Raw genomic sequence first — 27,498 nt, forward strand, 5'->3', positions numbered from 1 at the left:
TGGTGGCAGCATGGTGGTGGTGGCAGCATGGTGGTGGCAGCATGGTGGTGGCAGCATGGTGGTGGTGGAAGCATGGTGGTGGTGGCAGCATGGTGGTGGTGGCAGCATGGTGGTGGTGGCAGCATGGTGGTGGTGGCAGCATGGTGGTGGTGGCAGCATGGTGGTGGTACCATCCCTACGGTGAAGCATGGTGGTGGTGGCAGCATGGTGGTGGTGGCAGCATCATGTTGTGGGGATGTTTTTCAGCAGCAGGGACTGGGAGACTAGTCAGGAACGAGCGAAAGATGAACAGAGCAAAGTACAGAGAGATCTTTGATGAAAACCTGTTCCAGAGTGCTCAGGAACTCAGACTGGGGCGAAGGTTCACCTTCCAACAGAACGACGACCCTAAGCACACAGCCAAGACAATGCAGGAGTGGCTTCGGGACAAGTCTCTGAATGTACTTGAGTGGCCCAGCCAAAGCCCGGACTTGAACCCGATCTAACATCTCTGGAGAGACCTGAAAATAGCTGTGCAGCAACGCCCCCCCATCCAACCTGACAGAGTTTGAGAGGATCTGCAGAGAAGAATGGGAGAAACTCCCCAAATACAGGTGTGCCAAACGTGTAGCATCATACCCAAGAATACTGAAGGCTGTTATCACTGCCAAAGGTGCTTCAACAAAGTACTGAGTAAAGGGTCTGAATACTGATGTAAATGTGATTTTCAGATTTTTATTTTTTATACATCTGTTAATTATTTTTTTTTAAACAGTACTTGCTTTGTGATTATGGGGTATTGTTTGTAGATTGATGAAGGGATTTAAAAAAAAAAACTTTTAGAATAAGGCTGTAACGTAACAACATGTGGAAAAAGTCAAGGGGTCTGAATACAAATCAAATCAAATCAATGTATTTTTATTTTTACGTGAATACTTTCCGACTGCACTGTATACTGTATATACGAATACTAGTAATAATAAAAATATATCATAATAATAATAATAATAATATACATTTATGCAGTTTATGCAGTGGGAGCCCCTTTCTCTATAAAGTCTGATTCTAACATATTGACTAGAGGTTAAAGTAGGTCAGTATGATGTCTCTATACCTGTACTTGCCTAGTTAAATAATAAATATATTTAAAAGAACACCAGTCCTCTCTCTCTCTTTCTCGCTCTCTCTGCCTAATAGAGTGCTTGAGTTCACATTTAGAACCGTTGTTCTTCCTCCCTGACCTCTAACCCCAGTCACATGTTACAGGTCAGCAGACCCTAGGAACAGCTCATGTCTCCAGCTCTATCTCCATCCCTACATCATAACCTACTGTATCTTTCTCCCCTCTCCCACTTCCTGTCTCCATCCCTACATCATAACCTACTGTATCGTTCTCCCCTCTCCCACTTCCTGTCTCCATCCCTACATCATAACCTACTGTATCTTTCTCCCCCTTTCCCACTTCCTGTCTCCATCCCTACATCATAACCTACTGTATCTTTCTCCCCCTTTCCCACTTCCTGTCTCCATCCCTACATCATAACCTACTGTATCTTTCTCCCCCTCTCCCCACTTCCTGTCTCCATCCCTACATCATAACCTACTGTATCTTTCTCCCCCTTTCCCACTTCCTGTCTCCATCCCTACATCATAACCTACTGTATCTTTCTCCCCTCTCCCACTTCCTGTCTCCATCCCTACATCATAACCTACTGTATCTTTCTCCCCCTCTCCCCACTTCCTGTCTCCATCCCTACATCATAACCTACTGTATCTTTCTCCCCTCTCCCACTTCCTGTCTCCATCCCTACATCATAACCTACTGTATCTTTCTCCCCCTTTCCCACTTCCTGTCTCCATCCCTACATCATAACCTACTGTATCTTTCTCCCCCTTTCCCACTTCCTGTCTCCATCCCTACATCATAACCTACTGTATCTTTCTCCCCTTTCCCACTTCCTGTCTCCATCCCTACATCATAACCTACTGTATCGTTCTCCCTTTCCCACTTCCTGTCTCCATCCCTACATCATAACCTACTGTATCTTTCTCCCCCTTTCCCACTTCCTGTCTCCATCCCTACATCATAACCTACTGTATCTTTCTCCCCTCTCCCCACTTCCTGTCTCCATCCCTACATCATAACCTACTGTATCTTTCTCCCCCTCTCCCCACTTCCTGTCTCCATCCCTACATCATAACCTACTGTATCTTTCTCCCCTCTCCCACTTCCTGTCTCCATCCCTACATCATAACCTACTGTATCTTTCTCCCCCCTCTCCCCACTTCCTGTCTCCATCCCTACATCATAACCTACTGTATCTTTCTCCCCCTCTCCCACTTCCTGTCTCCATCCCTACATCATAACCTACTGTATCTTTCTCCCCCTTTCCCACTTCCTGTCTCCATCCCTACATCATAACCTACTGTATCTTTCTCCCCCTTTCCCACTTCCTGTCTCCATCCCTACATCATAACCTACTGTATCTTTCTCCCCCTCTCCCACTTCCTGTCTCCATCCCACTCTCTATCCTCCTCCATCTCCCTCCCCATCTCATTGGCTCTCTTTTATTCCCTCTCCTCTGTCTCTAGTGCCATCTGTAGACTGTTGAGGTAGATGCTGTTTCTGGAAGCCAGAGGGCTGCTACTCCGTGAGGGGAGGGAGGCCTCCATCTCTGCATCTATTTCCAGGAAACCCCCACCCATCTGGGTCTCGTGCACAGTCTGGGCCTGAACCTGGGCCTGCTGGTAGTGACGCTTCCTCTTCTTGGGTATCTGTCCCACGTTCAGGTCCAGAGAAGCATAGTTCAGGTCGGTATGGTAGGTCTGGGGCGCAGGCTAAAGAGAAGGAGTTGGAACAGTAGAATAATGATGTATTTGGCCTTTTTTTAATCTATTACAAAGGAGTATTTCAGGTCAGGGTTGGTGGAGCTGGGGAACGGGCTGGGGAACGGGCTGGGGAACGGGCTGGGGAACGGGCTGGGGAACGGGCTGGGGGAGGGAGGCTGGGGAACGGGCTGGGGAACGGGCTGGGGAACGGGCTGGGGAACGGGCTGGGGAGGGAGGCTGGGGAACGGGCTGGGGGGAACGGGCTGGGTAACGGGCTGGGGAACGGGCTGGGGAATGGGCTGGGGAGGGAGGCTGGGGAACGGGCTGGGGAACGGGCTGGGAACGGGCTGGGGGAGGGAGGCTGGGGAACGGGCTGGGGAACGGGCTGGGGAACGGGCTGGGGAACGGGCTGGGGGAGGGAGGCTGGGGAACGGGCTGGGGAACGGGCTGGGTAACGGGCTGGGGAACGGGCTGGGGAATGGGCTGGGGAGGGAGGCTGGGGAACGGGCTGGGGAACGGGCTGGGGAACGGGCTGGGGAGGGAGGCTGGGGAACGGGCTGGGGAACGGGCTGGGGAACGGGCTGGGGAACGGGCTGGGGAACGGGCTGGGGAACGGGCTGGGGAACGGGCTGGGGAACGGGCTGGGGAGGGAGGCTGGGGAACGGGCTGGGGAACGGGCTGGGGAATGGGCTGGGGGAGGGAGGCTGGGGAATGGGCTGGGGAACGGCTGGGGAACGGGCTTTGGGGAGGGTGGCTGGGGAACGGGCTGGGGAGAGAGGATGGGGAATGGGCTTGGGAACAGGCTGGGGAACGGGCTGGGGAACGGGCTGGGGGAGGGAGGCTGGGGAACGGTCTGGGGGAGGGGGCTGTGGAACGGGCTGGGGAACGCTCTGGGGGAGGGGGCTGGGGAACGGGCTGTGGTACGTGCTGGGGGAGGGGGCTGGGGAACGGGCTGGGGAACGGGCTGGGGAGGGGAGCTGTGGAATGGGCTGGGGAACGGGCTGGGGGAGGGGGCTGGGGAACGGGCTGGGGGGGGCTGGGGAATGGTCTGGGGGAGGGGGCTGAGGAACGTGCTGGGGGGAGGGGCTAGGAAATGGGCTGGGGAACGGGCTGGGGGAGGGGAGCTGTGGAATGGGCTGGGGAACGGGCTGGGGAGGGGGCTGGGGAATGGTCTGGGGAGGGGGCTGAGGAACGGGCTGGGGGAGGGAGGCTGGGGAATGGGCTGGGAGAAGTGGGCTGGGGAACGGCTGGGGGAAGGGGGCCTGGACAGAGGGGGCCTAGGGGGAGAGGGGTCTGGGGTGGAGTTTGGGCTGAACACTGAGATCTTACCCAATTTCTGAACACTTAGTATACTATATATGAACACTATTAATAATAATAATAATAATATATGCCATTTAGCAGACGCTTTTATCCAAAGCGACTTACATTCATGTGTGCATACATTCTACGTATGGGTGGTCAGTATGCTATATATGAACACTGTTAATATACTATATATGAACACTGTTATTATACTATATATGAACACTGTTAGTATACTATATATGAACACTATTAGTATACTATATATGAACACTGTTAATATACTATATATGAACACTGTTATTATACTATATGTGAACACTGTTAGTATACTATATATGAACACTATTAGTATACTATATATGAACACTGTTAATATACTATATATGAACACTATTAGTATACTATATATGAACACTGTTATTATACTATATATTAACACTATTAGTATACTATATATGAACACTGTTAGTATACTATATATGAACACTATTAGTATACTATATATGAACACTGTTAATATACTATATATGAACACTATTAGTATACTATATATGAACACTGTTATTATACTATATATTAACACTATTAGTATACTATATATGAACACTGTTAATATACTATATATGAACACTATTAGTATACTATATATGAACACTGTTATTATACTATATATGAACACTGTTAGTATACTATATATGAACACTATTAGTATACTATATATGAACACTGTTAATATACTATATATGAACACTATTAGTATACTATATATGAACACTATTAGTATACTATATATGAACACTATTAGTATACTATATATGAACACTGTTAGTATACTATATATGAACACTATTAGTATACTATATATGAACACTGTTAATATACTATATATGAACACTATTAGTATACTATATATGAACACTATTAGTATACTATATATGAACACTATTAGTATACTATATATGAACACTATTAGTATACTATATATGAACACTATTAGTATATCATATTACCAGAGATCCCAAGGTGAGACTTTCACTCTGCAGTTTTACACCTGTTGTATCCTGTGCGCGTGGCAAATAAAGTTTGAAACTTGAAAGTCGGAGAGCATCCTGTCCTTGGTAACTTCTCATGCATTCAGAAAAATGGTACTATATATAGCCTATAAAGCAGATATTGGCTGCGTTGTACACGGTGTGGTGTAGAGAACTAGAGATGGCCTGGACCACAGCAGATGACTGTGAACTACTTTAGAAACAGACTGAGTTAACATGGTGTGCTATTCAATATAGTGCACTACTTTAGACCAGAGCCCTATGGAACCCTATTCCCTATATATAGTGCACTACTTTAGACCAGAGTCCTATGGCACCCTATTCCCTATATATAGTGCACTACTTTAGACCAGAGCCTTATGGCACCCTATCCCCTATATAGTGCACTACTTTTGGTCAGAAGTGGTGAACTATAAAAGGAATATGGTGCTATTTGTATTATAGCTTACTATAAGCTGTGTGGTCTAAGCGACTTGTGGTCTAAGCGACTTGTGGTCTAAGCGATATAACTGCAATATATATACGCCTATTTCGACATGTTGTTATTAGCATGAATACTGAGTATAGGCGTAGTTCATTTCCTCTCATGGTGGAAAATAATATAACTATAAATATAGCAGACCGTCGTTTTCAATTATGGCCATTATGAGATGAGATGATGGTTCGTCATTCACATTTTGTTTTACGTGGCATTGGCAGTTAATTAAAGTAAATCAAACTATGTCCTCTCTATATTTTTTTTTTAAACCAAATAATTATAAAAGCAAATATTATTTTAATGACAGTTGTATGTGAACAATAATGTACACGAATAATTTTGGCCCGATGTACGTACCTTTCTGTCGTCTCTGGAACGTTGCTTGGTCATGGGTTCATAGCACAGGTCTTCAAAGAACACACACACACACACACACACACACACACACACACACACACACACACACACACACACACACACACACACACACACACACACAACACACAAACACGCGATTTAGTCATAAACACACGTTTCCATTTAACTCAGGAAACTAGAACACAATCATGATCATATCTAAATGGAAAAACTGAAGCTTGATGTACACAAGTTCGGGGTATATAGTATAGTTAGTATTTGATGTCACTGTGTTGTTGGCGTAAGAAAAATAATGACACGCTGATGAACTTTACAGAGGTATTTACAGATACTATCTGTCAGATAGCGTTCGCAAACAAAACACACATGTTACTCTGCCTAATTCTATTGCATCAGTTCGTAGGCAGTAAGATAGCTATACTTGTACAAAAAAAACGTTATTCTTATCGTTCAGCTACGAGACTGTTATATTTATAGCGCTGTTACTTACAACTGTAAATTAAACTGTACGCGTTTCGTGGTGAAGGTAGGGATTTATAGACACTTGCTTTAAATATAAACTGGCTACATTTTTACATTTTTGTAATACATACATGTAAATTTTTTGGGGGGTCAAAATCCATGTAAAGAAATGTGAGATGATACAACTTTAGAGCAGTGGTATTCCATGTCAGGGTCGCGGGGGAAGAGCAGTTATTTCGCTAATATATTTTTTAATAGTAATAGTACAGATTATTTAATGGGACAAAATAATACAAACGTTTTTGAGAAATATCATTTAAAAAAAGAAAGAAATTGTATCGAGTAAATGTTTTCATTTGCTAACTTTCATTTTGATAAGAGCTGAAGATGCAATGAATTGAAGGTTATTTGTTGATATAAAACCCTAAATTGACCGATGTTAATGTTGTGTCATTAGGGAGTAATGGTTATTTATATTGAGGGATACCTGGAGGTAATCCGACCTCTGAAATGAAAAACAGTTGTCATTCTCCCCCGGGGAAAATATATTTTTTTACCTGGGCCTCCCAGAGTATTTGGAGAAAACAAAACATGTAACCCTCCCGATCTAAAATTATAAATCAAACTAAATAGCATAGAATATGAAATCCCTTGTTAGAAGGCTATCATTGTTGCATTCGTGATTTCCATCAAATCAACCCCGCGGCTGAGAAGCACTGCTGTGTTCAGACCATATTCCTGTTATCCGCAAGAAGCATTTACTAATTTGAGCGTTGAGGGCGGTCCACACCAAAGCCGATAACTAATAACGATAAATTACACAGAACTATAAAACGTTGGCGAACATCCACACTGGAAGGCAGTGTATCGTTCAACAGTAGCCTGCACGGGTCAATCAACTGATCAACGCCATCCTACAAATTAATGTTAAAAAGATGGTGACCGCATCCTACTGCACGCTGTATACTCATGTTACAGGATGGTGACTGCATCCTACTGCATGCTGTATACTCATGTTACAGGATGGTGACCGCATCCTACTGCACGCTGTATACTCATGTTACAGGATGGTGACTGCATCCTACTGCATGCTGTATACTCATGTTACAGGATGGTGACCGCATCCTACTGCACGCTGTATACTCATGTTACAGGATGGTGACTGCATCCTACTGCATGCTGTATACTCATGTTACAGGATGGTGACTGCATCCTACTGCACGCTGTATACTCATGTTACAGGATGGTGACCGCATCCTACTGCACGCTGTATACTCATGTTACAGGATGGTGACCGCATCCTACTGCACGCTGTATACTCATGTTACAGGATGGTGACCGCATCCTACTGCACGCTGTATACTCATGTTACAGGATGGTGACTGCATCCTACTGTGTTTGTTCATTTTCATAGTGACAACTGTAAATACTACTTCAATGTAGGTTGTGCGTGTAGTCTAACGCCAAATAGAATATAGACACTCGTATTTAAATTAAATGTAGAAAATAAACAACAAACGCTGTTTGACCTGCGCATCTTTTAAATCATGCTATTTCTTGCCTCGTTAAATAAAAAATAAAATATTTATTTAACCTTTATTTAACTAAAGAACAAACGGCCTACAGTTGTCTGTGTTCATCCCTGTCTGTGTTCATCCCTGTCTGTGTTCATCCCTGTCTGTGTTCATCCCTGTCTGTGTTCATCCCTGTCTGTGCAACCATTTAATAATCAGTCCAACTATGCACTCAATTCAATTTACATTTCAATTCAGGTTAAATGGGCTTTATTGGCATGGGAAACATAGCTTTACATTACCAAAGCAAGTGAAATAGATAATAAATAACAAACTATCTCTTTGCAACTTTCCCAGTTCATTTGGCCTATGTCTATTTTACATTCAGCAATTAACAAGAGCAAGCATGTTTCTCTCAACGAAAAGCCTATGAGGCAGAGTATAAAAATGTATACAACATTAATGTCCGATAGTTTTTGTAGACTATAGTTTTTCCTTGGATTTCACGACAAGAGGAATAGCGGAGAGGCTTGCGTCCGAAGCCTATAGCCTACTGCGCACGGGAAAAGCTAGAAGAGCGAAGCTAGAGTTGTTTAGCCGAAGAAACTAAATATTAGCTTGATATTAGGCCACTCATTGGCTAAATAACAGGGCTATACATATTTACCTGTCAAAGTGCATGACATTGTTAACTGGCATGTATAGTATTGATATTAGCCCTCTGATTTCAGCAAAGAGCAAGACAATAACCACTTAAAAGTCCCGTTTTTAATGCTTCATGCCGAAATAATATAACTGCATCAAATCAAATTGTATAGATCACATGCCCCGAATACAATTGGTGTAGACTTGACCGTAAAATGCTTGTTTACCAGCCTTTCCCAACACAAGAGGAGTAGCATCAAATCCACATGGACTCTTGTTCTCTCCATTCCGTAGCAACTCCTCCAACAACCGATTTAATCCATTTACTAGTTTCCGCATTGAGTAACCATCTCCGTTCGATTCCAGAATTCCATTGAACGTTTCTAGACTCCTTGGCCTAAACATCAGCGCCACAGGTAACTTCCACAAAGCCGCGCACGATCTGAGAGACAAGGCAATTCTGTAATTCTGAATTCTGTAAAACCTATCCTCAGTGTACAACGTAGAACACCAAATAATGCTTGCAGAGCAGAATTAGGTTGATACCCTCTAATTATCAAAATCCAGAAAAGAGGCATTCAATTCTACAACTGCCTAAAAGGGAGCGATTACCAAACCTTCCATAACAAAGCCATCACCTACAAAGAGATGAACCTGGAGAGCAAGCTGGTCCTGGGGCTCTGTTCACAAACACAAACAGACCCCAACGAGCCCCAGTACAGCAACACAATTAAACCCAACCAAATCATGAGAAAGCAAAAAGGTATTTACTTGACAAAAAAACAGAGCAAACTAGAATGTTATTTGGCCCTAAACAGAGAGTACACAGTGGCAGAATACCTGACCACTTTGACTGACCCAAAATTATGGGAGAGAGAGCAAGAGAGAGGAGGGTTCTACGCTGAAGTTACGCTAGAATACTTAAGTTCAAAAATACACTAGGCCATCCGGCCACTAGGCCATCCGGCCACAAGGCCATCCTTCCACTAGGCCATCCGGCCACTAGGCCATCCGGCCACTAGGCCATCCAGGTCACTAGGCCATCCGGCCACTAGGCCATCCGGCCACTAGGCCATCCGGCCACAAGGCCATCCGGCCACAAGGCCATCCGGCCACTAGGCCATCCGGCCACTAGGCCATCCGGCCACTAGACCATCCGGCCACTAGGCCATCCGGCCACTAGGCCATCCGGCCACTAGGCCATCAGGCCACTAGGCCATCCGGCCACTAGGCCATCAGGCCACTAGGCCATCAGGCCACTAGACCATCCGGCCACTAGGCCATCCGGCCACTAGGCCATCAGGCCACTAGGCCATCCGGCCACTAGGCCATCCGGCCACTAGACCATCCGGCCACTAGACCATCCGGCCACTAGACCATCAGGCCACTAGGCCATCCGGCCACTAGGCCATCAGGCCACTAGGCCATCCGGCCACTAGACCATCAGGCCACTAGGCCATCCGGCCACTAGACCATCCGGCCACTAGGCCATCCGGCCACAAGGCCATCCGGCCACTAGGCCATCCGGCCACTAGACCATCCGGCCACTAGACCATCCGGCCACTAGACCATCCGGCCACTAGACCATCCGGCCACTAGGCCATCCGGCCACTAGGCCATCCAGCCACTAGGCCATCCGGCCACTCCGGCCACTAGACCATCCGGCCACTAGGCCATCCGGCCACTAGACCATCCGGCGACTAGGCCATCCGGCCACTAGGCCATCCTGCCACTAGGCCATCCTGCCACAAGGCCATCCGGCCACTAGACCATCCGGCCACTAGGCCATCCGGCCACTAGACCATCCGGCCACTAGACCATCCGGCCACTAGACCATCCGGCCACTAGGCCATCCGGCCACTAGACCATCCGGCCACTAGACCATCCGGCGACTAGGCCATCCGGCCACTAGACCATCCGGCCACTAGACCATCCGGCCACTAGACCATCCGGCCACTAGGCCATCCGGCCACTAGACCATCCGGCCACTAGGCCATCCTGCCACTAGGCCATCCGGCCACTAGGCCATCCGGCCACTAGGCCATCAGGCCACTAGGCCATCAGGCCACTAGGCCATCCGGCCACTAGGCCATCAGGCCACTAGGCCATCAGGCCACTAGACCATCCACTAGGCCACTAGGCCATCCGGCCACTAGGCCATCAGGCCACTAGACCATCCGGCCACTAGGCCATCCGGCCACTAGGCCATCCGGCCACTAGACCATCCGGCCACTAGACCATCCGGCCACTAGGCCATACGGCCACTAGGCCATCCGGCCACTAGGCCATCCGGCCACTAGGCCATCCGGCCACTAGACCATCCTGCCACTAGACCATCCGGCCACTAGGCCATCAGGCCACTAGGCCATCCGGCCACTAGGCCATCCGGCCACTAGGCCATCCAGCCACTAGGCCATCCGGCCACCTCCGGCCACTAGACCATCCGGCCACTAGGCCATCCGGCCACTAGACCATCCGGCGACTAGGCCATCCGGCCACTAGGCCATCCTGCCACTAGGCCATCCTGCCACAAGGCCATCCGGCCACTAGACCATCCGGCCACTAGGCCATCCGGCCACTAGACCATCCGGCCACTAGACCATCCGGCCACTAGACCATCCGGCCACTAGGCCATCCGGCCACTAGACCATCCGGCCACTAGACCATCCGGCGACTAGGCCATCCGGCCACTAGACCATCCGGCCACTAGACCATCCGGCCACTAGGCCATCCGGCCACTAGACCATCCGGCCACTAGGCCATCCTGCCACTAGGCCATCCGGCCACTAGGCCATCCGGCCACTAGGCCATCCGGCCACTAGACCATCCGGCCACTAGGCCATCCGGCCACTAGGCCATCCGGCCACTAGGCCATCCGGCCACTAGGCCATCAGGCCACTAGGCCATCAGGCCACTAGGCCATCAAGCCACTAGGCCATCAGGCCACTAGACCATCCGGCCACTAGGCCATCCGGCCACTAGGCCATCAGGCCACTAGACCATCGGCCACTAGGCCATCCCACTAGGCCATCCGGCCACTAGGCCATCCGGCCACTAGACCATCCGGCCACTAGGCCATCCGGCCACTAGGCCATCCGGCCACTAGACCATCCTGCCACTAGACCATCCTGCCACTAGGCCATCCGGCCACTAGACCATCCGGCCACTAGGCCATCCGGCCACTAGACCATCCGGCCACTAGACCATCCTGCCACTAGGCCATCCTGCCACTAGGCCATCCTGCCACTAGGCCATCCTTCCACTAGGCCATCCGGCCACTAGGCCATCCTTCCACTAGGCCATCCGGCCACTAGACCATCCTTCCACTAGGCCATCCGGCCACTAGGCCATCCTTCCACTAGGCCATCCTGCCACTAGGCCATCCGGCCACTAGGCCATCCGGCCACTAGGCCATCCTTCCACTAGGCCATCCTGCCACTAGACCATCCTTCCACTAGGCCATCCGGCCACTAGGCCATCCTGCCACTAGGCCATCCTTCCACTAGGCCATCCTGCCACTAGGCCATCCTTCCACTAGGCCATCCTGCCACTAGGCCATCCGGCCACTAGGCCATCCTTCCACTAGGCCATCCGGCCACTAGGCCATCCTTCCACTAGGCCATCCGGCCACTAGGCCATCCGGCCACTAGGCCATCCTTCCACTAGGCCATCCGGCCACTAGGCCATCCTTCCACTAGGCCATCCGGCCACTAGGCCATCCTTCCACTAGGCCATCCGGCCACTAGGCCATCCGGCCACTAGGCCATCCTTCCACTAGGCCATCCGGCCACTAGACCATCCGGCCACAAGGCCATCCGGCCACTAGGCCATCCGGCCACTAGACCATCCGGCCACTAGACCATCCGGCCACTAGGCCATCCGGCCACTAGGCCATCCTGCCACAAGGCCATCCGGCCACTAGACCATCCGGCCACTAGACCATCCGGCCACTAGGCCATCCGGCCACTAGGCCATCCGGCCACTAGGCCATCCTTCCACTAGACCATCCGGCCACTAGGCCATCCGGCCACAAGGCCATCCGGCCACTAGGCCATCCGGCCACAAGGCCATCCTTCCACTAGGCCATCCAGGCCACTAGGCCATCCGGCCACTAGGCCATCCGGCCACAAGGCCATCCTTCCACAAGGCCATCCGGCCACTAGGCCATCCGGCCACAAGGCCATCCTTCCACAAGGCCATCCTTCCACTAGGCCATCCGGCCACAAGGCCATCCGGCCACAAGGCCATCCTTCCACAAGGCCATCCTTCCACTAGGCCATCCTTCCACTAGGCCATCCGGCCACTAGGCCATCCGGCCACAAGGCCATCCTTCCACTAGGCCATCCGGCCACTAGGCCATCCGGCCACTAGGCCATCCGGCCACTAGGCCATCCGGCCACTAGGCCATCCGGCCACTAGGCCATCCTTCCACTAGGCCATCCTTCCACTAGACCATCCGCCACAAGGCCATCCGCCACTAGGCCATCCGGCCACTAGACCATCCGGCCACTAGACCATCCGGCCACTAGGCCATCCGGCCACTAGGCCATCCTGCCACAAGGCCATCCGCCACTAGACCATCCGGCCACTAGACCATCCGGCCACTAGGCCATCCGGCCACTAGGCCATCCGGCCACTAGACCATCCGGCCACTAGACCATCCGGCCACTAGGCCATCCGGCCACTAGGCCATCCGGCCACTAGGCCATCCGGCCACAAGGCCATCCGGCCACTAGGCCATCCGGCCACTAGGCCATCCGGCCACTAGGCCATCCGGCCACTAGGCCATCCGGCCACTAGGCCATCCGGCCACTAGGCCATCCTGCCACTAGGCCATCCGGCCACTAGGCCATCCTGCCACTAGGCCATCCTGCCACTAGGCCATCCGGCCACTAGGCCATCCGGCCACTAGACCATCCTGCCACTAGGCCATCCGGCCACTAGACCATCCTGCCACTAGACCATCCGGCCACTAGACCATCCTGCCACTAGACCATCCGGCCACTAGGCCATCCTGCCACTAGGCCATCCGGCCACTAGACCATCCTTCCACTAGGCCATCCGGCCACTAGGCCATCCGGCCACTAGGCCATCCTGCCACTAGACCATCCTGCCACTAGGCCATCCGGCCACTAGACCATCCTTCCACTAGGCCATGCCACTAGGCCATCCGGCCACTAGGCCATCCGGCCACTAGGCCATCCGGCCACTAGGCCATCCCGGCCACTAGACCATCCTGCCACTAGACCATCCTGCCACTAGACCATCCACTAGGCCACTAGACCATCCGGCCACTAGACCATCCGGCCACTAGGCCATCCGGCCACTAGGCCATCCGGCCACTAGGCCATCCGGCCACTAGGCCATCCGGCCACTAGACCATCCGGCCACTAGACCATCCGGCCACTAGGCCATCCGGCCACTAGACCATCCGGCCACTAGACCATCCTGCCACTAGGCCATCCGGCCACTAGACCATCCTGCCACTAGGCCATCCGGCCACTAGACCATCCTGCCACTAGGCCATCCGGCCACTAGACCATCCTGCCACTAGACCATCCGGCCACTAGACCATCCTAGCCACTAGGCCATCCGGCCACTAGACCAGCAGGCATGACAGCTACTCTAGTCTACCAACCTTACCAGCAGGCATGCCAGCTACTCTAGTCTACCAACCTTACCAGCAGGCATGACAGCTACTCTAGTCTACCAACCTTACCAGCAGGCATGCCAGCTACTCTAGTCTACCAACCTTACCAGCAGGCATGCCAGCTACTCTAGTCTACCAACCTTACCAGCAGGCATGACAGCTACTCTAGTCTACCAACCTTACCAGCAGGCATGCCAGCTACTCTAGTCTACCAACCTTACCAGCAGGCATGCCAGCTACTCTAGTCTACCAACCTTACCAGCAGGCATGCCAGCTACTCTAGTCTACCAACCTTACCAGCAGGCATGCCAGCTACTCTAGTCTACCAACCTTACCAGCAGGCATGACAGCTACTCTAGTCTACCAACCTTACCAGCAGGCATGCCAGCTACTCTAGTCTACCAACCTTACCAGCAGGCATGCCAGCTACTCTAGTCTACCAACCTTACCAGCAGGCATGCCAGCTAAGACAATTAGAGAAGCTAACTCTATCTTGATAGCCTGAAATGGCTTCTGGGTAGCTAGTTATGAGGTTGGGAGATTGGGAACCTATCTGGGCTAAAGTCAACTTCATAAAACTGCTAGGTGGCTTGCAGTATTACAGAGTAACAATTTTTATATATATATATCATTTGTATATATTTTTTAAAGGACAAATGTGAGAAGACACATGCCCCCGTGCCCACTGTGGGCATGGTGCCCTTTGCATGTAGTGATGTTTCCATAGATATTATGTTATCTGATGTGATGTCATCTGTAGTGTTGTTTCTATAGATATTATGTGATGTGATGTCATCTGTCGTGATGTTTCCATTGATATTATGCTATGTATGTGATGTGATGTCACCTGTAGTGATGTTTCCGTAGATGGGATTCTCCTGCTGCTGATTCTCCTCTTCCTCCTCTTCCTCCTGCATTTCACTATCACATGCATCAACATACATCAATATACATCAGTATACATCAATATACATCAATATACATCAATATACATCAATATACATCACATACATCAATATACATCAATATACATCAATATACATCAATATACATACATTTACATCAATATACATCAATATACATCAATATACATCAATATACATCAATATACATCAATACACATCAATATACATCAATATACATCACATACATCAATATACATCAATATACATCAATATACATCACATACATCAATATACATCAATATACATCAATATACATCACATACATCAATATACATCAATATACATCAATATACATCAATATACATCACATGCAACAATATACATCAATATACATCACATACATCAATATACATCAATATACATCAATATACATCAATATACATCACATACATCAATATACATCAATATACATCAATATACATCAATATACATCACATACATCAATATACATCAATATACATCAATATACATCAATATACATCAATATACATCAATATACATCATATACATCAATATACATCAATATACATCAATATACATCAATATACATCACATACATCAATATACATCACATACATCAATATACATCAATATACATCAATATACATCAATATACATCACATACATCAATATACATCAATATACATCAATATACATCAATATACATCAATATACATCAATATACATCAATATACATCAATATACATCAATATACATCACAAACATCAATATACATCAACATACATCAATATACATCAATATACATCACATACAACAATATACATCAATATACATCAATATACATCACATACAACAATATACATCAATATACATCACATACATCAATATACAACAATATACATCAATATACATCAATATACATCAATATACATCAATATACATCACATACATCAATATACATCAATATACATCAATATACATCACATACACCAATATACATCACACACATCAATATACATCACATACATCAATATACATCAATATACATCGATATACATCACATGCATCAATACACATCAATATACATCAATATACATCAATATACATCACAAACATCAATATACATCAACATACATCAATATACATCAATATACATCACATACAACAATATACATCAATATACATCAATATACATCACATACAACAATATACATCAATATACATCACATACAACAATATACATCAATATACATCAATATACATCAATATACATCACATACATCAATATACATCAATATACATCAATATACATCAATATACATCACATACATCAATATACATCAATATACATCAATATACATCACATACAACAATATACATCAATATACATCACATACATCAATATACAACAATATACACCAATATACATCACATACATCAATATACATCACATACATCAATATACATCACATGCATCAATATACAACAATATACACCAATATACATCACACACATCAATATACATCAATATACATCAATATACATCAATATACATCACATGCATCAATACACATCAATATACATCACATACATCACATACAACAATATACATCAATATACATCAATATACATCAATATACATCAATATACATCACATACATCAATATACATCAATACACATCAATATACATCACATACATCAATATACATCACATACATCAATATACATCACATACATCAATATACATCAATATACATCAATATACATCACATACATCAATATACATCAATATACATCAATATACATCAATATACATCAATATACATCAATATACATCACATACATCAATATACATCAATATACATCACATACAACAATATACATCAATATACATCAATATACATCAATATACATCACATACAACAATATAACAATATACATCAATATACATCAATATACATCAATATACATCAATATACATCAATATACATCAATATACATCAATATACATCACATACAACAATATACATCAATATACATCAATATACATCAATATACATCAATATACATCACATACATCAATATACATCAATACACATCAATATACATCACATACATCAATATACATCACATACATCAATATACATCACATACATCAATATACATCAATATACATCAATATACATCAATATACATCACATACATCAATATACATCAATATACATCACATACATCAATATACATCACATACATCAATATACATCAATATACATCACATACAACAATATACATCAATATACATCAATATCACATACAACAATATACATCAATATACATCACATACATCAATACACATCAATATACATCAATATACATCAACATACATCAATATACATCAATATACATCACATACAACAATATACATCAATATACATCAATATACATCACATACAACAATATACATCAATATACATCACATACATCAATACACATCAATATACATCAATATACATCAACATACATCAATATACATCACTATATATCAATATACATCACATACATCAATATACATCAATATACATCAACATACATCAATATATATCAATATACATCACATACAACAATATACATCAATATACATCACATACATCACATACATCAATATACATCAATATACATCAATATACATCAATATACATCAATATACATCACATGCATCAATACACATCAATATACATCAATATACATCAATATACATCACATACATCAATATACATCAATATACATCAATATACATCAATATACATCACATACAACAATATACATCAATATACATCAATATACATCAATATACATCAATATACATCAATATACATCACATACATCAATATACATCAATATACATCAATATACATCACATACATCAATATACATCAATATACATCAATATACATCAATATACATCAATATACATCACATACAACAATATACATCAATATACATCACATACATCAATATACATCAATATACATCAATATACATCAATATACATCACATACATCAATATACATCAATATACATCAATATACATCAATATACATCACATGCAACAATATACATCAATATACATCACATACATCAATATACATCAATATACATCAATATACATCAATATACATCAATATACATCAATATACATCACATACATCAATATACATCAATATACATCACTTGCAACAATATACATCAATATACATCACATGCATCAATATACATCAATATACATCAATATACATCAATATACATCACAAACATCAATATACATCAATATACATCACAAACATCAATATACATCAATATACATCAATATACATCAATATACATCAATATACATCACAAACATCAATATACATCAATATACATCACTTGCAACAATATACATCAATATACATCACATACATCAACATACATCACATACAACAATATACATCAATACACATCAATATACATCAGTATACATCACATACATCAATATACATCAATACACATCAATATACATCAATATACATCAATATACATCACAAACATCAATATACATCAATATACATCACATACATCAATATACATCACATACAACAATATACATCAATATACATCACATACATCACATACAACAATATACATCAATATACATCAATATACATCAATATACATCAATATACATCACATACATCAATATACATCAATACACATCAATATACATCAATATACATCACATACATCAATATACATCAATATACATCAATATACATCACATGCAACAATATACATCAATATACATCAACATACATCAATATACATCACATACATCAATATACATCAATATACATCAACATACATCAATATACATCACATACATCAATATACATCAATTTACATCACATACATCAATATACATCAATTTACATCAATATACATCAATTTACATCAATATACATCAACATACATCACAAAAAAACTGGGGCTGGTCTTTTCATACTAGGTCTGACTCTGCTACTTCATTGAGGAAAATGTACTTACTATGGCTACTATCTGAATATGAAGGCACTAACTGTAAGTGTCTCTGGATAAGAGTGTCTGCTAAATGACTCAAATTTACAAATCACATCTGTGTGTCTACCATTTACATTTACATTTACATTTAAGTCATTTAGCAGACGCTCTTACCATAAAATACATTTGTTTGGGTGCCAGATATACAGAGCATTTGGAAAGTATTCAGACCCCTTGACTTTTTCACATTTTGTTAAGTTGCTTTTTCCCTCATCAATCTACACACAATAACCCAAAGTGTCAAAGTAAAAAGAGGTTTCCATTTTTTAGCTGCGCCACTCAAGAACACCTGCGTTGTCTTGGCTGTGTGCTTAGGATCGTTGTCCTGCTGGAAGGTGAACCTTCGCCCCAGTCTGAGGTCCTGTGCGCTCTGGTGCAGGTTTTCATCAAGGATCTCTCTGTACTTTGCTCCATTCATCTTTCCTTCGATCCTGACCAGTCTCCCAGTCCCTGCCGTTGACAAACATCCCCACAGCATGATGCTGCCACCACCATGCTTCACCGTTGGAATGGTGCCAGGTTTCCTCCAGAAATGACGTTTGGCATTCAGGCCAAAGACTTCAATCTTGGTTTCATCAGACCAGATAATCTTTTTTCTCATGGCCTGAGAGTCCTTTAGGTGCCTTTTGGCAAACTCCAAGCGGGCTGTCATGTGCCTTTTACTGAGGAGTGGCTTCCGTCTGGCCTCTACCATAAAGGCCTGATTGGTGGAGTACTGCAGAGATGGTTGTCCTTCTGGAAGGTTCTCCCATCTCCACAGAGGAACTCTGAACCTCTGTCAGAGTGACCATCAGGTTCTTGGTCACCTCCCTGACCAAGGCCCTTCTCCCCCGATTGCTCAGTTTGGCCGGGCGGCCAGATTTAGGAAGAGTCTTGGTGATTCCAAACTTCTTCCGTTGAAGACTGATGGAGGCCACTGTGTTCTTGGGAACCTTCAATGCTGCATAAATGTGTTGGTACCCTTCTCCAGATCTGTGCCTCGACACAATCCTGTCTCGGTGCTCTACAGACAATTCCTTCGGCCTAGTGGTTTGGTTTTCGCTCTGACATGCACTGTCAAAGACAGGTATGTGCCTTTCCAAATCATATCCAGTCATTTGAAATCACCACAGGTGGACTCCAATCAAGTTGTAGAAACAGCTCAAGGATGATCAATGGAAACAGGATGCACCTGAGCTCAATTTAGAGTCTCATAGGAAAGGGTCTGAAAACTAATGTAAATACGTTTATTTTAATTTGATTATTATTAAAATCTGGTCCTTCTGTAGCTCAGTTGGTAGAGCATGGCGCTTGTAACGCCAGGGTAGTGGGTTCGATTCCTGGGACCACCCATATGTAGAATGTATGCACACATATTATATTATTATAAAACCTGTTTTTGCTTTGTCATTATTGTGGGTCGATTGATGAGGGGAAATAACTTTTTATACATTTTAGAATAAGGCTGTAAAGTAACAAAATGTTGAAAAAGTCAAAGGGTCTGAATACTTTCTGATTCTGTACATTTGAGATGAGCGATTCATGTCAGATCACTGGCTAGACATGTACTGTCACACACACACACACACACACACACACACACACACACACACACACACACACACACACACACACACACACACACACACACACACACACACACACACACACACACACACACACACACACACAACGGTAGATGAAACACATTACTGGAGTATGATAATAAACCCGTACCGCTCTCTTGGATAATGCTGCTGGGGGAGAAACTCCTCGTTGCCTGTCAAAACAAAATGGTGGACAATTACTTTTCTGTGAGTCGATGAGACTGACAAAGTTAAGTTAAGCCATGCTGATGAACAAAATAGCCTACAGAATGACAGATGCCATTTATGTTGCTGCAAGAGATCCAAGAGACGTAAGAAACGAAAGACAGGTAAGAGACATAAGAAACACCAGAGACGTCGGAAAGGTAAGAGACATCGGAAAGGTAAGAGACATACGAGACGTAAGAGAGGTTAGAGACGTAAGAGAGGTGAGAGACGTAAGAGAGGTAAGCGAGATGAGAGAGGTAAGAGAGGTTAGAGACGTAAGAGAGGTGAGAGACGTAAGAGAGGTTAGAGACGTAAGAGAGGTGAGAGACGTAAGAGAGGTGAGAGACGTAAGAGAGGTTAGAGAGGTAAGAGAGGTTAGAGACGTAAGAGAGGTTAGAGAGGTAAGAGAGGTTAGAGACGTAAGAGAGGTTAGAGACATCGGAAAGGTAAGAGACATACGAGACGTAAGAGAGGTTAGAGAGGTAAGAGAGGTTAGAGACGTAAGAGAGGTTAGAGACGTAAGAGAGGTTAGAGACGTAAGAGAGGTTAGAGACGTAAGAGAGGTGAGAGACATCGGAAAGGTAAGAGACATACGAGACGTAAGAGAGGTTAGAGACGTAAGAGAGGTGAGAGACGTAAGAGAGGTAAGCGAGGTGAGAGACGTAAGAGAGGTGAGAGACGTAAGAGAGGTGAGAGAGGTAAGAGAGGTTAGAGACGTAAGAGAGGTTAGAGACGTAAGAGAGGTGAGAGACGTAAGAGAGGTTAGAGACGTAAGAGAGGTGAGAGACGTAAGAGAGGTGAGAGACGTAAGAGAGGTTAGAGACGTAAGAGAGGTTAGAGACGTAAGAGAGGTTAGAGACGTAAGAGAGGTTAGAGACGTAAGAGAGGTTAGAGACGTAAGAGAGGTTAGAGACGTAAGAGAGGTTAGAGACGTAAGAGAGGTTAGAGACGTAAGAGAGGTTAGAGACGTAAGAGAGGTGAGAGACGTAAGAGAGGTAAGCGAGATGAGAGAGGTAAGAGAGGTTAGAGACGTAAGAGAGGTTAGAGAGGTAAGAGAGGTTAGAGACGTAAGAGAGGTTAGAGAGGTAAGAGAGGTTAGAGACGTAAGAGAGGTTAGAGAGGTAAGAGAGGTTAGAGACGTAAGAGAGGTTAGAGACGTAAGAGAGGTTAGAGAGGTAAGAGAGGTTAGAGACGTAAGAGAGGTTAGAGACGTAAGAGAGGTTAGAGACGTAAGAGAGGTGAGAGACGTAAGAGAGGTAAGCGAGATGAGAGAGGTAAGAGAGGTTAGAGACGTAAGAGAGGTTAGAGAGGTAAGAGAGGTTAGAGACGTAAGAGAGGTTAGAGAGGTAAGAGAGGTTAGAGACGTAAGAGAGGTAAGAGAGGTAAGAGAGGCAAGAGACATAGGAGAGGTTAGAGACATAAGAGAGGTTAGAGACGTAAGAGAGGTTAGAGACGTAGGAGAGGTTAGAGAGGTAAGAGAGGTTAGAGACATAAGAGAGGTTAGAGAGGTAAGAGAGGTTAGAGACATAAGAGAGGTAAGAGAGGCAAGAGACATAGGAGAGGTTAGAGACATAAGAGAGGTTAGAGAGGTAAGAGAGGTTAGAGACGTAAGAGAGGTTAGAGACGTAAGAGAGGTTAGAGACGTAAGAGAGGTTAGAGAGGGTAGAGACGTAAGAGACATAAGAGAGGCAGGAGAGGCAAGAGACAAGAGAGGTAAGAGTGATAAGAGACGTAAGAGAGGTTAGAGAGGTTAGAGAGGTAAGAGACGTCGGAGAGGTAAGAGAGGCAAGAGAGGTAAGAGTGATAAGAGACGTAAGAGACGTACGAGAGGTTAGAGACGTAAGAGAGGTTAGAGACGTACGAGAGGTTAGAGACGTACGAGAGGTTAGAGAGGTAAGAGAGGTTAGAGACGTACGAGAGGTTAGAGAGGTAAGATTGATAAGAGACATAAGAGAGGTAAGAGAGGCAAGAGACGTAAGACAGTGTCAATGACAGTGTCTGTGTCAGTGCTCTGTGTGTGTTGTGCCTGGTGTCTGATGATATTGTTTATGTGGACGTATACAATACACATTCAGGTCCATCATTGTTACTATTATTGATAAAGATGAGAAAAGCATACTAAAAATATAAATAATACGATATTGAGCCATATTCTATGAAAAAAAAAAAAACGGAAAATATATTATTTTATACTAACACAATTGCTCAGGGAAAGATATGTTATTCAATAAGGAATAATTTACCTGCTTTGTGTCTGGTGTCCCTGTGTCTCAGAAAGCAGGTGAGATTGAGACACACAGAAATTAAGAGAAGCAGAGAGGTTAAAGTCAGAGATATTATGCCCCAGGTACAGTCTATAAAACAAAAAAACAGAGAGAACAGAGTTAGTTAAGGGTCAGAGATATTATGCCCCAGGTACAGTCTATAAAACAAAAAACAGAGAGAACAGAGTTAGTTAAGGGTCAGAGATATTATGCCCCAGGTACAGTCTATAAAACAAAAAACAGAGAGAACGGAGTTAGTTATGGGTCAGAGATATTATGCCCCAGGTACAGTCTATAAAACAAAAAACAGAGAGAACGGAGTTAGTTATGGGTCAGAGATATTATCCCCCAGGTACAGTCTATAAAACAAAAAACAGAGAGAACGGAGTTAGTTATGGGTCAGAGATATTATGCCCCAGGTACAGTCTATAAAACAAAAAACAGAGAGAACGGAGTTAGTTATGGGTCAGAGATATTATGCCCCAGGTACAGTTATTAAAACAAAAAACAGAGAGAACGGAGTTAGTTATGGGTCAGAGATATTATGCCCCAGGTACAGTTATTAAAACAAAAAACAGAGAGAACGGAGTTAGTTATGGGTCAGAGATATTATGCCCCAGGTACAGTCTATAAAACAAAAAACAGAGAGAACGGAGTTAGTTAAGGGTCAGAGATACTACACAACTTTAATGTCTCACGGAATGGACAAACACAAATGGAATTTAAACTTTTGATGTGTGCCTATAGTAGCTATTAAGGAGAGTGTACAGACTCCAAAATTAGCACAACCCGCTAAACACCAGTCTCAACGTCAACAGTGAAGAGGCGACTCCAGGATGCTGACCTTCTAGGCAGAGTTGCAAAGAAAAAGCCACATCTCAGACTGGCCAATAAAAATAAAAGATTAAGATGGGCAAAAGAACACAGACACTGGACAGAGGAACTCTGCCTCGAAGGCCAGCATCCCGGAGTCGCCCCTAAACTGTTGAAGACAGTGAAGAGGTTGACTGCCTTTTAAAAATGATTAACTTTATATTAGATAACACAACGTGTCATTGGAACACAGGAGTGATGGTTGCTGATAATGGGCCTCTGTACGCCTATGTAGATATTCCATTAAAAATCAGCTGTTTCCAGCTACAATAGTCATTTACAACATTAACAATGTCTACACTGTATTTCTGATCAATTTGATGTTATTTTAATGGACAAAAAAAAGTGTTTTTCTTTCAAAAACAAGGACATTTGTAAATGACCCCAATCTTTTGACTGGGTAGTGTAGATTAACCTTTACCTGTTGAATGTAGACAACAATATAACATTTGTTTTGTATAAAAGTTTTTCTGAAATATTGTAACGAAATATGCACGTGAGACTATATACATGAACTACTGCCAATCCACTTTTCTGGACAGTGGATGAAGTATATTTCGGGGGGGCTTTCGTTTGAAAAAGACGCTCCAGGTCTATTCAGATGGTTGATAAAACCTCTTCTCATCTTTCTATCTAAAAATAGTTCTGCCATTTAAGATAAATGCAGCTGCTGCTCCAGTTTCAACTGTTCTGCCTCAGGACTACCTGGCCTGATGACTCCTTGCTGTCCCCAGTCCACCTGGCAGTGCTGCTGCTCCAGTTTCAACTGTTCTGCCTGCGGCTATGGAACCCTGACCTGTTCACCGGACGTGCTACCTTGTCCCAGACCTGCTGTTTTCAACTCTCTAGAGACAGCAGGACCGGTAGAGATACTCTCAATGATCGGCTATGAAAAGCCAACTGACATTTACTCCTGAGGTGCTGACCTGTTGCACCCTTGACAACTTCTGTAATTATTATTATTGGACCATGCTGGTCATCTATGAACATTTGAACATCTTGGCCATGTTCTGTTATAATCTCCACCCGGCACAGCCAGAAGAGGACTGGCCACCCCACATAGCCTGGTTCCTCTCTAGGTTTCTTCCTAGGTTTTGGCCTTTCTAGGGAGTTTTTCCTAGTCACCTATGCTTCTACACCTGCATTATTTGCTGTTCGGGGGTTTGAGGCTGGGTTTCTGTACAGCATTTTGTGACATCAGATGATGTCAGAAGGGCTATATAATTTTTTAAAAATATATATTTTTTTAAATGAAATTTTCCGTGACAATCTTAACTAGAACACATCTTTTTTGCTTCAGTGAAGGTCTGAGGAAGACATCTCAGAACAAGCACACAGAATGTGGTGACTGAACAGACTTCTGAAGATACGATACGATATTATCCGTCAAATCCACAGAACGAATAAGAAAAGATACGATATACGATTATATGTTACGATACAACCGTTACTTCCTCTGTAAAGGTCACAATTCATACAATTTCCTACTTAAACTTTTTTCAAATAAAGTCGGAACTCCAACATATAGACCTTAAAGATAATTATGGTCTATATTATATATAATTTGGAAATGAACTTATTTGAAAAAAAAAGTGAAACTTTGGTCTTACCTGACATCATTAGAATAATTATGGAGGTATAGAGTAGATAATAGTCACTTTCTCTCTCTGTCTCTTTCTGTCTCTTTCTGTATATATCTCTTTCCTTCTCTCTCTGTCTCTCTCTCTCTCTCTCTCTCTCTCTCTCTCTCTCTCTCTCTCTCTGTCTCTCTCTCTCTCTCTGTCTCTCTCTGTCTCTCTTCTCTCTCTCTCTCTCTCTCTTTCTCTCTCTCTCTCTGTTTTCTCTCTGTTTCTCTCTCTCTGTTTCTCTCTGTTTCTCTCTCTCTCTCGCTCTCCTCTCTCTTTCTCTCTCTCTGTCTGAGGTATTTCACAACACAGTCTATATTTAACATCTTCTGTTATTTTTACCTTCGCTCTCTCTCTCTCTCTCTCTTCTCTCGTGTTTTTCGGTTGCAAACAGGAAATGTTGCGACCTCATTTGTCATTTTAGGTTAGAATAGACTTTAACTTTAGAGAAGCCTCCTTTAGTTACTGTAATAAACTTTAGTACTGGAGACCTACGACCAATTATCAGGTTTTTATTATTTATTGTGACCTTATTCTGAAGGACTTGAACAACTGCAACAACACCTAATTTTGGTTTTCATTGTATTTAATAGTATTCTAAAAATCTTCTATGGCATTGCAGAGATAATGATTTTCTGGGTAATGTATGCATAGTTTATGGAGAGTATATTGGGAGACAACAGGAAGTGTATGTGTAAACTGCTGTTATTTCTGACAAACATTAACCACACGCACGCACACAGACACACGCACGCACACACATGCACGCACACAGACACACGCACGCACACACATGCACGCACACAGACACACGCACGCACACACATGCACGCACACAGACACACGCATGCACACACATGCACGCACACAGACACACGCATGCACGCACACAGACACACGCATGCACGCACACGACACACGCACACGCACACAGACAGACAGACAGACAGACAGACAGACAGACAGACAGACACGCACGCACAGACAGACAGACAGACAGACAGACAGACAGACAGACAGCACACGCAGACAGACAGACAGACAGACAGACAGACAGACAGACAGACAGACAGACAGACAGACAGACAGACAGACAGACAGACAGACAGACAGACAGACAGACAGACAGATTCCTTTAAAAGGCATATTTTTATAAGAGCACTTATCAACAACGAATATAATCAATATAATCAATATAATCAATATAATCAATATAATCCGTTGTGTCGCTGAGTTGTCGTAGCTGCTGACAACGTTTTATTTTACATTTTAACCAGAGGTGTCGTCAGTCATAACGTAAGTCACCTAATTCATCTTGTTCCCCATCAGAACAGTCTTGTCAGCAGTCATCACGTGCCTGTCAATTCAGACTTAAACTGTCAGCACAACGGTGTGTAGGAAGTCCACGCAGCTCAACTTTAAATATCACTGTCTAATTCGGATCAAACTCAGTAAAACATTCAAAACAGTCCAAAAAAACAGAAAAGTGTTTTTTGTTTTGTTTTTTGCCCACATGAACATATGAACAGCCTGAGAAACAAGGTTCACGAAGTCAATAACATACTAACAACAGAAAGCTCGTAACATATTCGCTGAAACTCACTTAGA

At 44.0% G+C, this 27,498-nt stretch overlaps 1 protein-coding gene and 1 long non-coding RNA gene across 51 annotated transcripts; one reads left to right on the plus strand and one right to left on the minus strand.

Moving 5' to 3' along the window:
* Nucleotides 1-694: 694 nt before the first annotated feature.
* Nucleotides 695-26,039, minus strand: LOC127923307 (uncharacterized). 50 transcript variants are annotated; one of them, XM_052507305.1, is made up of 10 exons: nucleotides 25,876-26,039; nucleotides 23,372-23,482; nucleotides 21,052-21,094; nucleotides 15,143-15,216; nucleotides 6,004-6,053; nucleotides 2,348-2,817; nucleotides 2,126-2,235; nucleotides 2,016-2,070; nucleotides 1,689-1,744; nucleotides 695-1,468 (listed from the first exon to the last, which is right to left on the minus strand). In XM_052507305.1, the coding sequence occupies exons 1-6, from the start codon at nucleotides 25,883-25,885 to the stop codon at nucleotides 2,548-2,550; spliced, it is 558 nt and encodes a 185-aa protein (XP_052363265.1). In that variant the 5' UTR covers nucleotides 25,886-26,039; the 3' UTR covers nucleotides 695-1,468; nucleotides 1,689-1,744; nucleotides 2,016-2,070; nucleotides 2,126-2,235; nucleotides 2,348-2,547. The 50 variants fall into 50 exon arrangements, with proteins under 50 accessions (XP_052363265.1, XP_052363267.1, XP_052363231.1 ...); XM_052507307.1 differs by lacking the exon at nucleotides 2,016-2,070 and adding an exon at nucleotides 1,854-1,908 and having other exon boundaries at nucleotides 2,126-2,181; nucleotides 2,293-2,817; XM_052507271.1 differs by having other exon boundaries at nucleotides 695-1,908; nucleotides 2,126-2,181; nucleotides 2,403-2,817.
* On the plus strand, nucleotides 21,442-22,069 carry LOC127923308 (uncharacterized). Its single transcript, XR_008114076.1, has 3 exons — nucleotides 21,442-21,475; nucleotides 21,827-21,925; nucleotides 22,052-22,069. It is a non-coding gene; the product is annotated as an uncharacterized LOC127923308 (long non-coding RNA).
* Nucleotides 26,040-27,498: the final 1,459 nt, after the last annotated feature.

Source organism: Oncorhynchus keta, unplaced genomic scaffold, assembly GCF_023373465.1.
Source record: "Oncorhynchus keta strain PuntledgeMale-10-30-2019 unplaced genomic scaffold, Oket_V2 Un_contig_29242_pilon_pilon, whole genome shotgun sequence".
Lineage (NCBI taxonomy): Eukaryota > Metazoa > Chordata > Actinopteri > Salmoniformes > Salmonidae > Oncorhynchus > Oncorhynchus keta.